The sequence below is a fragment of the Episyrphus balteatus genome, chromosome X (genome assembly GCF_945859705.1).
Source record: "Episyrphus balteatus chromosome X, idEpiBalt1.1, whole genome shotgun sequence".
Lineage (NCBI taxonomy): Eukaryota > Metazoa > Arthropoda > Insecta > Diptera > Syrphidae > Episyrphus > Episyrphus balteatus.
Genome location: NC_079138.1, coordinates 2,634,361 through 2,649,304, shown reverse-complemented (window position 1 = coordinate 2,649,304; position 14,944 = coordinate 2,634,361). Strand labels below are relative to the sequence as shown.

The window sequence follows — 14,944 nt, the reverse complement described above, 5'->3', positions numbered from 1 at the left end:
GCAAATAGAAACTGGTAGGTAGGTAACGTACAATGTCGCAATTTGTTTGAAATACTCTGACGACCCATACTCCTTAACAGCTTTCGGGTGTTACCCTCTTGGGGGTGATCCAACCCCACCCCTACCTAAGCCACTGATTGGAATCTAAAAATTGGTCTAAAAATATTTTTGTTTTAAATTTGGTATTATTCTAAGAAAATGATTAAGCTCATGCAACATTTAAAAAAAAAAAACAACATCACGAAACAACTAAAATTGAAAAATGCATCTTACGATTCTGTAAGGTTTTGTTCTTTTGATAAATCTGTCCACCTTAAAGCTTAAAGACTAGCTTTATACTAAAATATCAAAAGATAATTCTCTTCTCCTTTTAAACTTTAGTGATATAATCGAAAGTCGCAAACGAAAAGAATGATACAAAAAAAAAAAAAGCAAAACAAAAACAAAGCAATACAAACGAGGTATCTCATTTGACAAGCGCAGAGGCGTTCGGTGGTGACCGGGGCTGGTCCAACCCAAACGAGCGCCTTGTTCAGTATGCAATATTAAGCTTAAGCGCCCCCTCATTTTGAAAAGTTCGTTTAATAAGCTATTTCCACATTACCCATGGTAGGCTTTTTAATGTATTTTTTGCCTAATCCTCGTAAACAAAAAAAAAAAGGATCTTACACACCTAATCCAATCCAGGATCTAAGTGCACAACACCTTAATTAATTTCGGTTGACTGTCAAATATTTACATTATTTTAGCTAATGTCGAATTCCAAAGCATTTTGTTTTTATGCCTCAAAATATATAAATAAAAGAAAAACACAGAAACAATTTACCTAGACCAGCTTTAAATTTTAATGGATAGATACCTTAAGCCTTACATAAAGCACGAACTTGCTCTTAGAGTTAAAGTTGCTTAAATGTTTAAGACTTTTTATATAGAAATTTGGAAAAAAAAAATAAAATTCGTTTTTTAAAAAAATATAAATAGAATCTAAAATTAAATTGCCCTCCAAAACAAGTATGCAGTTTTGATTGATACCTATGTGCCCTTAATTATGAAAATGGACTAAGTTACTCCTAAAAATGGCATCAAATCTAGCCTAAAAATAATTATTATTCAAAGGGTAAAGTTTATTTGAAAGCGAAATTGCAGCAAATAAACTTCTTTATTGCTGCTCTAGTGATTTCATAAAAGAAATATAATTAAATCGTTATAAGAAAATTATTTTCTTCAAACAATGCAAAAAGTGACTTATAGTCCACTTTCATAATCATAGGCACATATATTAACATGCATTTAAAAAAAAAAAAAAATTTTCAAAATCGTTAGAGCCGTTTAAAAAAAAACTAATTTTTATAAATAATTTTTTGGAAAAAAAGTTTTAAAATAAAATTGGTATGCCATTTCAAAAAAATTCAATGTCCTGTTTTCGAAAATTTGATTTTTCAAAAAAAAATTTCAAAATTTTTTTAAAAATCCAAAAATTATTTTTTTGCCAATTTTATTTTTGGTTTATATTTAAATTATATAAATGCTTCTTCACAAAAAGTTTCGTTGAAATCGAATAAGCAGTTTCGGAGATAATCGGATTTGAAAAAAACCGTTCTATGGCAGGTACCGTTAATAATGATTTTCAAAAAAAAAATTTTTCATTGAAAGATAGACCTTAGCTTAAAACTAACATTTGAATTTTTTAAACAAAATCGTTAGAGCCGTTTTCGAGATATTTCAATTTTACTATAATCGGTATATGACAAGTACCGTTATTTTTGGTCCAAAAAAATTAATTCCAAAAACCCCTCTGGAGAGGCGCCAAATAATGCTACATACCAAGTTTGACATCAATCGGTTCATCCGTTTAAGCTGTAGCTTCGTTTACAGACAGACATACTGACAGACTGACAGACGGACAGACAGACGGACTTCCGGGACCCACTTTTTTGGCATTCTCTACCATCGTAATGTCATGGAAAAATGCTATCTCAACTTTTTTTTTTTGTACGAATGCATAACTTGATATATAGGTAGTACCTATATCGCAAGTAAAAAAACAAGAAAAAATGACTAGAATTTGAAGGTTATGAATGAAGAACAACAATTTGTGTGTGTTACCACCAAGTTCATAGAATTTGATTCAGTTTTTATTTTAACAAACAATTATTCAAATAAAATTGAATTCTTGAAAAAAAAGAGTATAATAATAAATGAAATTTATGAATAAATAAATTAACAAATAAATATATTTATCAAAAAATTTAATAAAAAAATATATAAATTAACAAAAGCATAAATTATTGAATAAATTAATTAATAAATAAATAAATATAAATAAATAAATGTGTTCATAATTATGAAAACGAAATAAGTCACTTTTAGCATGGTTTCAAGAAAAACTAATTTAATAATTTTATTTAAACAATTCAATAGTATTTCTTTTTTGAAACAATTAAAGTAATAATAAATAAGACTATTTTCTGCAATTTTGCTTTTGAAAAAAAAAAGTTTAAACCTAAAATTATAATAAGTTTTATGCTAGTTTTAATCGTTTTTTAGCTGTGACTTAGTTCACTTTCATAAGGGCACATAATAAATTAAATAAATATAATTTAAATATAATTTATTTAATAAATTAATTTATTTAAATAAAAAAACAAATAAATAAATGAATTAACAAATAAATAAACAAAAACAAAAAAAAAAAAAACAAAACAAAAAAGTATAAAACCACCTCTTCTAAAGAAAACAATGAGAAAGGCAATGAGGTTCCAACAAAATAAAAAAAAAAGTAACAAAATACAAGTGCAGCGAGAATAATTCATTTTGTTGGATAAGGTTGAGCGACCATTTTGGTTGATTGAATTCCAATCTGTGCAAAAGTTGCACGATTCTACTTCGACGATTCTATAGAAAATAAAAATTGATTAAATTTTTTGATATTTATCCACGTGCAAATAATAATCCTGCGCTTATGAAGGTAGTTGGATTTTAAATCAATTATTATTGGAGTTGATGTAGTTTTTTTTCTTTTTTAAGAAATGATTAAATGGCGCGCCCCTGAATCTCTGCGCCCTGTGCATTTGCATATCTTGAACATATGTTAGGGCCGGCCCTGGTGTTTGGCGGTTTAGTAGAATTGAATCTAGTCGAAATGTACCTATATCTAATTTCAATGCAGTTTTGAAATATTTAGCAGGCAGAAATAAAAAATCAATCTGGCAGAAGTTGTTTTAAAACGTAGATTGATAATGATACGGGTTAACTCTATTACCAGTCTCTCGTATGCTTATATTTCTCAAAAAAAAAAAAATATTAAAAAAAAAACGAAAGTAGTTCTGTTGCTACTTGTGTGAATTGTGTGCCCCAGCTGCTGAGCTGAGAGGCATCAAGCAAGTCGACTCTAGCTGCAAAATTTGCTAGAAATCTCTGTATAGATGCTGCTCTCGGACAGGCTTTATTGCAGTGTTTTGTCCGGCTGTAGGTTGTTTGGTAAGCTAGTTCTCATAACTACGACGACGTATGGGGTACTTTCTGCTCGAGTTGTTATATTTTCATTATTCGTTTCGTTTGTTATTTGCCAATATGTACATTTTCGCGTCATTGTCTTTTTGTGAATAAATAGAAAAGATTGGCTTATTTATATTCAAGTGCAAGTAAAAGAAAAGCTTCTAAAACAACATTATTTTGGTCAACAATACAAATACAACGAGTCAAAAGGTGGTTTTGAGTTTATAAGTTTTAAGAGAAGAAGGGGGGTTCCAAAATTAATAAAAAACAAAAGCAGGACGCTAATTTCAGATTGTTGTTTTGTAGGTCATGACAATAACAACAACAACAACAACACCAACAAGACCCAAGAAAATCAATGGCGACGACACGACGCATGCGACAACGGGACGATTGACGAAGTGACTACCCAGAGACGCGATACCTGAGAATTACAACTCAACTTGACAAGCTTTACAATATATTTTATTCTCTTCCATCACACCACACTTTATACCTCCTCCAACGCCTTGAGAGTGATTAGTTGTTGGTTGTTTAATAGGTTAGGTAGGTGCGAGATTAGGTACATAAAAATAGAATTCAAGAAACTATAAAATTATTAAGAAAAAAAAAAAAAAAAAAGAACTGGAAATTGTACCAATAATTTAATTGTAAATTTGCCAACAGGTGTTTTATCTTTAAAGCGCGATTCTCTCATTCAATTTATTCGTCGTTGTTGTCGATGTTGTTGGTGATCTTGGTCTCAGAGCGGCGCGGCGCAACAACACAAATATTAGATTTTTTTTTTTTTGTTCAAACTTTTTTTGCTTGTGAGATTTAGTGTTTGACCCAAACGCGTCCTCAGATGATCTTATATTGTGAGGTTAGTTTTTTAGTTTTGTGAATATACATTTTGCCTACCTACAAAAAAATAAACTTGTTGTGTTTGCATAGTTGAATTAGAGTTGTTTTTAGACTTGCTGCTAAGATCTTGCTGTCTATATAGGTTTTTTTTTTTTGTTGTTGTTGTTTTTACAATCCACATTATAATTTTGTATTGAATTTTTACTCGAATTTTGTATTTTGGAGAATTTACGAATAATGAATTATGCGCCGATTACGACGACTACTGCAGCAATTTTAGGATTGATGATTGTACAATTATTGTTGATAGTTCAAGCCTATCGCGAGCATAAGGTAAAGTTTTTAAGCCCTCTTTCAACTTGATATAATTTGAAATATACTATACTTTTGAAACTTTATTTTTTTTTTGTTTTGTTTTTTTGTTTATATCTCTATCTCCTGACGAAGGTTCATAACATTGTCTTGTATCCGGATAAACATTCATGGTGCAAGACAACAACAATTAAACAAGTGATAAGTTATCCGGGATGTACATCGATTGAGATTGATAATAATGTATGTGTTGGGGCATGTTTTAGTTATTCGATACCACACACTGAGCCATCGGATCCGGGAGAGGTAGATATTATAAAATTTTTAATTTTTTTTTTGTTTGTTAAAAATTGCAAAAAATTTTTTTGCAAACAAAAATTTACTTTGTTATTTTTCTTTGTAAAGCAAAAAAAATAGTATAAGGATAACAGTTTTCTTAAGACATTGGTTTAAGTTAGTAACTTACTAAAATGGCTTTAACATTTTACTAAATCTTTTAAAATTTTGGGCCATTTTTGTTTTCCTTTTAAATATTGACACAAGTTTGGTTCTTCACATTTATCTGCTTTTGCAGAGAAGTGCTTTCAAAATATGAGCAAAAAACAAATATGTTTTTTTAAGCTTTTTTTTTTACTATTCGCGAAAATCTTGATAAAGGTTTTGTTTTCAAAATCAGTGTTTGTAAATGTAATGAAAAAAAAAACAGTAAATGCTGTTATTGGGGATTTTGTGAGCATTTACTAATTTTGGTTTGCATAAAAGTGAAGTAAATACTAATAATAAAGTTTTTACTTCAAATTAAAACATATACTTCTTTTTATGTGAGTTTTTCTAGTAAATCCTTTTTTGTGGAAAACATAAAAACAAGCATCTACTTTTCTTTTGTAGTAAATACTGCAAATTTTTCAAGTTACCTCTTTGTAAAGCCATTACTTAGATTTACATTTCAAGTTTAATGTTTAACCCTCTGTCGGCACACGGGTGCGAATTTGGCAGGACAAAAATGAAAAGTGGTCACAGAAAAGTGTCTTTATAAGAGTGAAAATACACTTTTTTTTTGAATTGTGAATACAGTATTCGAATTCCTCAGAAAATTCTACATCAATTTCATATATGATTCTCCATAAAATAGTGAGAGCGAAAAAAGTTCTAGCGCCATTAAAAAGTACATATAAACCAAATTCGCAATAAAGAGGTGTGCCTACAGAGGGTTAAATAATCCGTTAAAATTCATTAATTTCAATTTATTTAACAAATATATAAGTAATCGTTAATAATTTTAGCTTAAATATAAATAAAAACACTAAAGAAAGTACTTAATTATAAAATTTTAATTAAAAAATGTAATTGGTTTTTAATGGAAACATTTTTTAACATGTACCTATTCTATTAAGACGTATTTTTGAAAAAAAAAAAAAAAATATAATCGTTAAAGTGAAGTATTTATTATAATCGTTAGTTAGTTGTAAATTGTTCAGAAGAGCGATTTCTAATTTTCAATTTTGTACTAGCTCTATACATTTTTCATGTCTAATTTTGTCTCTTTTGGTCGTTTAATAAAACAAATATGCACTTTTTCTTTAATAGAAACATAAATGCCTACTTTATAAATTTTCAAAAACCAAATTTTTGTCAAAAAGTGGATTTACGAGGTTTACACCTTTAGCCGACGATATGTTCTATTTTTTTTTTTCATGTCTAAAAAAAGATGTGCCATTTTTTTTTATTATTTAATTGATCTGTGGCACGACGACTCAGATTTTAGAAAAACATGAATAATCGCTTAAAATGTAAACTCGTTCTCGTTTTACGCAAATTTTAGCATTTTTTTTAACATTTATAGCTTTTTGTGAATATTGTTGACACATTCACTCTACATTTGGTTTTTAATTTGAAATATGTTGTAAGAAATCATGTTTTTAATGCATTTGCTTTCTATTTCAAATTCAAACAAAAACATTTTGATTTCAAATAAAAAATATTTGCATTAGTAAAAAAATGTATGGCCAATTTGATAGATTGTGTCACGAGGCAATATTAAAAAGGGTAAAAATTAATTCTAGTGAACTAAATATAAATAAACAAAAGCCTTATTTCCAAAAAAAGCATCAGAATTGGTCAAGTCCTAATTTGACACTTGGACACTTTGCTTGTAAAATGAAGCATTTTTTTTCGGCATTAATTATGAAGAAAAAAGTAAAAATTAAAACGATTTAATTTTAAACAACTTTTTCAAAAAAGACATAACATTTCACCACTTTTGCTCTTCACTCTACATTACAAGGTAAAAATGTTATTGCAAATAAAAATATTTTTGCATGACAAAAATGTTATTGCAAATAAAAAAATTCTATGTCAAAAGTGTGGATTTTTTTTAATAGGTACTTTTTGCATATAATTTTTTTTTTGCAATGCATACATTTTTTTTATTTGCAATAAAACTTATTTGAACGCAAAATACATGTTTGTGTTTGCAATAAAATGTTTCTTTTGCATTATAAATTGGAAAAAATATTTGTTGAAAATACAAAATTTTTCCATTAAAAAAAATATTTATTGGAACTGAAAAATATTTGCATACAAGAAAATGTATTGCAACTGAAAAAAAAAGAATACGACTTGTAAACAATTAAAAGGCAAATAAAAAGCTTATAATAACTGAAAAATATTTGCATTAAAATTATTTTTTAATATTCGTCAAATTTCTTACAGTTTTACAGGTTTTTCGAATATACATAATAGATTTTTTAACAATTTTTTTAACAGAAAAAAAAAATCTAAAACCATATTTTTTAATTCATATCTAGACAAGGCTTCTTTTAAAATATAATTAAATACCTACAATTTTCATATTCAGCAGTCCAAAATTTATTTCGAAATTTCATTTTTGTATTCGTGTTATTTTCCTTATTTTAATTTAATGGATACATATTTGAAAAACAAAATATTAACATTTTATTCTTTTTCATTCAAATAAAATAAAGGTTATTGTTCCATACTGTGATAGCTGCCAACCTTCAGAAACAACATGGCATCAGGTAGATAACTCTTTCTCAAAACAAACTAAACCATAATTTCAATAAAACAAACATTCTCCAAAAAAAAAAAAAAAAAAAAATACAGATAACATTGCAGTGCAGTAAAAATGACGCCGATACACCATCACAGTTGATCAAACATGTTCAGATAATTCACAATTGCTCATGCACATCGTGCGAAAAAGACAGCGTTGGCATAGCCAAATTCCCTGAAAACAATGAAGATTTCTTCTTGCAACAAAGTGCTGATGCCGAATTACTGGATGCATTGCAATCGCGTCGCAACGAATCAAATCATTTGGAAAACAATGAGCGTTCAAAAAAGATGCATTCCTTGCTAAATCATAAGCTAATAACGTTGCTTCGCAATATTCAGGCAAACAATTCCGAGCACGATAAGGAACAATTGTTCGATTTATTCAATGTGATGCAGGAACCGATGAAACACAAGGTCAAGGCTAAAAATATTATCGATTTTATTGAGACACTACAAAGCAATAAAACTGATTTGGATACAACTATGCTCACTGAGATTCTTTTAAAATTCGAATATCCTAAGCATTATAAGATCGATATTCCTCATATCGCAGATAATGCGATGGTTGATGATGGCATAGAGGAACTTAAAGAGTCACCATCACCTATTGTTGGATCTTCGAGCTTGCCAGTAGTTGTTGGTGATGACTCTGACGTGGCAAAGGACGATTCAACACAAAAGCAACGAGTTCCAATTGCTGTGTGGATTCAAAATCCTGCCTCCAGTGAGGTTACTAGTCCATCAGACGAAGAACATCACAACGATGGTGATGATACCAACGAAGAAATCGATAAACCAAATCCAATTCTCGACGATCATGAGGATATACTTCCTCAAGTAATTTCCTCTACTGAGAAGGTTTTAGATGCTGTAAGCATTTCTCCGATAAGCATTAGCGATCAGAATGAACAGGAGGAGAAACGTCCTGATGTATCTTCTGTGTCTTCGGAGCACGATCAATCATCTGAATTAGACAGCGGCAACGCTAATCATCATCATCAGCATCACACGCATTTGCATTTGCATCAACATCACGTGAATGATAATATTGTCTCATCACATGGACATTTGGCCCGTGGACCACATGGAGCTCTAGTCATTGAACCCGATCGAATTCACGAAGAAAAGTTGGATGTTAATGCCCATGAATTAAAACCCAATCATGCGGGTACTTTGCTCAGCTATCACAGTCATTCGGGTGAAGGTAACTCACGTTAATCACCTCATTTGTCTTTGTGATAAGGCGTGGAGAGTTTTTTTTTTATTTTTATTTTGATTTTTTTTTATTTAAAATTAGCTATAGGTGAATTTTTAAAAGGGAAATTGCAATTTTTCGATTTTTTTTTAAAGGAAAAACATGCCACATTATACTCAAAAAAAAAAATGTGTGACTTTGGCAACATTGTCACCCAATATTATCTGACAAATTTATTGCATGAAAATGTGCCTTAAATATAGAGTTATAAAACTCTCACAAAATTAGACGAAAAATTTAATTTAACCAAAATTTTAGCTCAAATAACAAACGATCTTTAAATTCTTATTTCTGACCTAAAATTCGTTTGGACTAAACAAAAAAGATACTTTAAAGTAATTTGGATTGGATTCACTAACTTCTTTTCCATAGAGAACACATATCCCAACTAATAATTTTGCTTCTATAAAGCTTTACAGAAGTAAGTAACAATAGCATCTATCAAGCCTTTATAGAAGCAACAATAGCATCTATAAAGCTTTATAAAAGCAAAATTGTAGGGGTCGATGAATGCAGTAAGAAATATCTACTTTTTGATTACTTTGGAAAACTTAATGGAACGCATCTTACCACCTAAATTTAGGCTGTGTAAAAATGCATTTGATATTTAGTGCAGTACAAAATACAGCCAACAAATAATTTCCTAAGAAGACAATTTTCTAGTCTTTGATTGGTCATCTGTCAAAAAGGACACTTCCTTTTAGTTACTTTTTTGACAGATTAAAAATTTTGTTCTCTTAAAAAGATTGTTGATTAAATTTTTATTTGAGTTACTTTGGTCAAAAAAAAAAAATAACCTAGGGATAAAATTAAATCTAAAACTAAACGCAAATTTAGTTTTGTTTAAGTGCTTTAATTTTCACTTAAAATTATATTTTGTTATTGCACATTTAAAATAATAAATAATATTTAAAATTTATCAAAAGATGTGTATAATTTTTTTTATATAAAAATTGGGGAAATGTGCACTCTTAGAATATTAAATTTATAAAAAAAAAAAAACAAAAATTCTAAATATTTAATTTATGTTTTATTTTGTTTTAAACAATTGATTTATTATTTTTATTTAAAAAAAAAAAAGAATTATATTTATAATCTAGATATACGATTAATTTATAATATTAAAATGTTACAATGTGTATGGTTTTTGTTTATTTTATTCTCATTTTCTATATACATAATCTAGGCAAACACTTAATAAATAAAATTAGTAAAACAGATATTTTTATGCATTTTATTAATTTTAAATTTAACGACCAATTTTAATCGAAAATCTTTAAATAATAAAATTTTGGCAAGATTATAAGTATGATGGAGAGAGTTCACACGTCACCAGAGGTTTTGAGAACCTTAACATCTTTTCAAGGGAACTCAATTCCTTGAAGACAAGGCCGCACAGAATGACAGCTTGTCTGCCCGGTAAGTTAGTCAATGTGAAAACCCCCCTTTTGGTAAAAAATCTGATATCTGTCAATAGCTACTGCTATCTCTGTTTTTTTTTTTTTTTATTAAAAAAATGTAGCAAATAGAAGTATTCATACAAAATTGACGGCACTGTCAGAATTTCGACCGCAAAAAATCATACCTACACTATATCATCCTCTGGCGAAATTTGCAAATACACTATGAAATCAAATCGAAGTGTCCGAACATAATTTTCCAAACAAAGTTTCTTGTCGTAGATGTTATGTCGATTTCCATTCACAAAAAAAAAAAACGATGGAAACCGATGCCACAACGATGTCACACTAAATTTTAGCTGAAGCCTGGTACGCTGCTCGCGCTAAATTTTAGCTCCCATACAAATTATCGAAAATTTTTAGCCGAGATAAAATGGATCCCATACAAGTTATCGATAACTTGTATGGGAATTTTATCTCGGCTAAAATTTAGCGCGAACAGCGTACCAGGCTTGAGATAAAATTCCCATACAAGTTATCCATAATTTGTATGGGATAGATTTTAGCTCGGCTTAAATTTTTCGATAATTTGTATGGGACCTAAAATTTAGCGCTAGCTGAGCGGAAATAAAATTCTCATACAAGTTATCGATAATTTGTATGGGATAAATTTTAGCTCTGCTAAAAATTTTCGATAATTTGTATGAGAGCTAAAACTTAGTGCGATCTGCGTACCAGGCTTAAACGTTTTCCATTCGAAAACACATACACAGATTTTCACACACACAACAAACAATTTGGACAGTTCGGAAACGTCAAAACAAATTGTCACTTTTTTGTGAAAACTAAAACAAAATTAAAAGTAAATTCCGATTTATATTATATTATATATTAATTATAGTCGACTCCCTCTAAGTCGAACTTTCACGGGACTTGAAAATCGGTTCCAGTTAGAGAAAAATTCGAGTTAGAGGGATTTATTTAATATTTTTTCTTCAAAATTGTTCATTAAAAATGGTGAAAAAGTTCGACTTAGAGAGAAATTCGACTTAGAGGGAGTTCGACTTAGAGGGAGTCGTCAGTATATTTATATATTGAAAAAATGATAAAATTGTTTCATGCTTTTCTCATAAGGCCTAGTACGCAGATCGAGCTAAATTTTAGCCGGGATAAAATTCCTATACAAGTTATCGATAATTTGTATGGGATCCATTTTAGCTCGGCTAAAAATTTTCGATAATTTGTATGGGAGCTAAAATTTAGCGCGAGCAGCGTATCAGGCTTTTCTCATAAGGCCTAGTACGCAGATCGAGCTAAATTTTAGCCGAGATAAAATTCCTATACAAGTTATCGATAATTTGTATGGAATACGTTTTAGCTCCGCTAAAATGTTTCGATAACTTGTATAGGAGCTAAAATTTAGCTCCGATCTGCGTAGGGTAGAGTTGCCTATTTTCGGCCGTCTCCAGTTTCCGGCCACCTTTCGGAAAATCGTTATAACTAGTGATTACGTAGGACTTATTCCAAAATTTTGCTCTTATGCTGTTCTCTTATATGTTAGAACAGCATAAACCCCCTTGAAATAACTAGTTATAAAGATTTTCCGAAAGGTGGCCGGAAACTGGAGACGGCCGAAAATAGGCACCTCTACCCTACCAGGCTTTAAACCAAAAACTAGGCTTTCCTTTTGATTTTATTTTTTTTTTTTGAGTTTTGGACAACCCTAAGAAAATACTCTTGAAAATGTTCACTTCTCTGTACTTTTTCACTTTTTAAGCTAATTTAGTTGCGGCCTTATAACTTAGGCTCTGTTTTGACTGAAAAAAAGAAAATCTCTTTTAAAATTATCGACACTATCGATATTATCGATAATACAACGATAGTTAGCACATGCAGATACATAAGTTGTTTTCTTCTTCTTTTTTTTTTTGGTTCTCACAATTTAATTCCTCCCTGACTCAACTGGAAATATTTTTCTCTAACACTATTGTCAAGCATCTACGACAAGAAACTTTGTTTCTTTTTTTTGGAAAATTATGTTGACATTTCGATTTCATTTCATATATCGATATAATTTTACCCAACTCTATCTCCCTCATCTCTTTCTCTCTCTCTCAACTCTAGCTAGATTAATAACAAAACAGAAACACCATCTCAGCGTTGCCAACCCATTCAGTCAAAATTATGCCTCACTTGAAAAAAAATTATGCCTTTTCAAATAAATTATGCCTCAATTTAAATTTCTTAGTTTAAGCCTGGTCAGCGTACCGCTAAATTTTAGCAGAGATAAAATTCACATAGAAGTTATCGATAATTTGTATGGGATCCATTTTAGCTCAGATAAAATTTATCGATAATTTGTATGGGAGCTAAAATTTAGCGCGAGCAGCGTACCAGGCTTTGGGCCTTACCAATAATGAATCGCTAAACACACGTTTAAGTATCGTCGGGTTAAATTTTACCGTCGCTTTAAATTGGGTGTATACTAATAATCAAAATAAACACGCGTTTAACTAACTGTGCTTCTATTACCAGATCTATTACATTTGTTGTCAAAATGACATCATTGAAGTGAAATTTTTTGCATGTAATGTAATAATGAACAAAAACATAACTACAACATACCTACATACCTTCATATATTTTTATTTTGGTTGTTAAAGTTAAAAAATGGAGCCCAAACAAGGAGGCCAAAAGTGTATAAAAAAAAAGTTCATCTATCGTGAAGTACTACGATGAAAATTTGCAGATCTATTTCTTTTTAAGTTTTCTTTTTCAGCCTTTTCTGAAAGTCATAAATATTTATCAATAAAAAAGAGAAATATTTATAAACAAATACATTTTTCCATTTAATTATTTAAAAATTTGCCGCCAATATTATTAATTTTTCTCAACAACTTGTTGACTTGACAAATGTTTTTTTTGCTGTCAAATGACAGTGCTAATCGTGCGTTTTAATTTAACCGCGCGTTTATAGCTCAGTTTTCCAACTATAAAATTAACGTGGCGTTAACCCTTAACCTGACTATTAAATTGGTTATTGGTATGGAGAAATATTTAAAGCTCAGTTAAATATTTAACTGAGCTTTAAATTTGATTATTAGTAAGGCCCTTTATGTTTAAAAAATTATATACAAAAAGTGCAAGTACACAAAACGAAATGTTTATTTAATTAATTTATATTTTATTTTTTAGCTCCCATACAAATTATCGAAAATTTTTAGCCGAGATAAAATGGATCCCATACAAGTTATCGATAACTTGTATGGGAATTTTATCCCAGCTAAAATTTAGCGCGAGCAGCGTACCAGGCTTAAGGGCCAATTTTTCAATAGTCAGATAAACCTCAGATAAAGATTATTCCTAGGAATAAAAATTTTTTATATTTAAGTTTATTCTTCTGATAGTCTAACGGACGATTGAAAAATCAGGGATAAGGCAACTTACTTGTCACCTAACGGCAACTTATTTTCTTCGAATAGAATACTTCAAGACGTTGCTTCCATAAGCCTGGTACGCAGCTCGCGCTAAATTTTAGCTCTCGTACAAATTATCGAAAATTTTTAGCCGAGATAAAATGGATCCCATACAAATTATCGATAACTTGTATGGGAGTTTTACCTCGGCTAAAATTTAGCGCGAGCTGCGTACCAGGCTATAATTAAAAGAAATTAGCGGCCAATTTTTTTTATTAGCCTATTTGTAAGCGTTTTAGACCTTTTTACAGCAACAAAATTAGATTCAATTCTAGTAAAAGTGATTAATGTGAAAAAAAATTCTTCGAAAAATTAAACACTTACAAGAGTTAAATGGTAAAAACAAATTCTGTAGATAAAATTTCGAACAACCTATATCAAAATATTTAAAAAATTATGCCTTTTTGGCAAAAAATAAGCCTCAATGCCTTAGCTAATAAAATTATGCCTAAAAGGCATAATTATGCCCTTGTTGGCATCGCTGCCGCATCTTCATTTCTCTTTCTTCATCCAAATTCCTTCTCAACTTCTCATCTCTGTCCTAGTTCTCTCTATAACTGGACTTGCTCTTTCTTTTTTTTTTATGTTTAAGAACTCAGCAGCGTTGCCAGAGTAGGCTCCTTAAATATTTTCACTTGCTCCTTATGATTTCCGATTTATCAAAACTTTGTTCTTTAAATTTTAAACTTTGCAATTTAATGCTCCTTTAATATTAATTCATTTTACGAAATAAATCTACCATAGATAAGAACAAGGACAACTGATTTGCGTACAATTTAAGTTTTCATGAATGCAATTATACTTGAAAAAAACCCTCATACAAACAAAATTGTATGCGTTTTTTTCAGATCATTTTTGAAAGCGGCTATTTTTGTCTACAGTTATAAGTTAAGAAAGTATGATTTTAAACAAAATTCCTTATATTTTCATGAAATAAAATGTTACAAAACAGGAACACAGAATTTTTCAAATTGCTGCTCCTTGCTACTAAAATATTCTGGCAATACTGTAACTCAGTGTCAGTGTACTCTCAGATTTCAGATATCATATTTATTTGCCTGACTTTTATGTATTGATTCTCTTCG

General features: G+C 29.7%; 1 protein-coding gene across 5 annotated transcripts; it reads left to right on the top strand.

Annotated features, from left to right (window-relative positions):
• Window positions 1–3,355: 3,355 nt before the first annotated feature.
• On the top strand, window positions 3,356–10,124 carry LOC129920565 (homeobox protein cut-like). 5 transcript variants are annotated; one of them, XM_056001908.1, is made up of 6 exons: window positions 3,805–4,060; window positions 4,165–4,360; window positions 4,567–4,674; window positions 4,789–4,959; window positions 7,638–7,691; window positions 7,777–10,124. In XM_056001908.1, exons 2-6 carry the CDS (start codon window positions 4,343–4,345, stop codon window positions 8,944–8,946), a joined length of 1,521 nt encoding a protein of 506 aa, XP_055857883.1. In that variant the 5' UTR covers window positions 3,805–4,060; window positions 4,165–4,342; the 3' UTR covers window positions 8,947–10,124. The 5 variants fall into 5 exon arrangements, with proteins under 5 accessions (XP_055857886.1, XP_055857887.1, XP_055857885.1 ...); XM_056001911.1 differs by lacking the exons at window positions 3,805–4,060; window positions 4,165–4,360 and adding an exon at window positions 3,356–3,480; XM_056001912.1 differs by lacking the exons at window positions 3,805–4,060; window positions 4,165–4,360 and adding an exon at window positions 3,492–3,644.
• The last annotated feature ends 4,820 nt before the right edge of the window (window positions 10,125–14,944 follow it).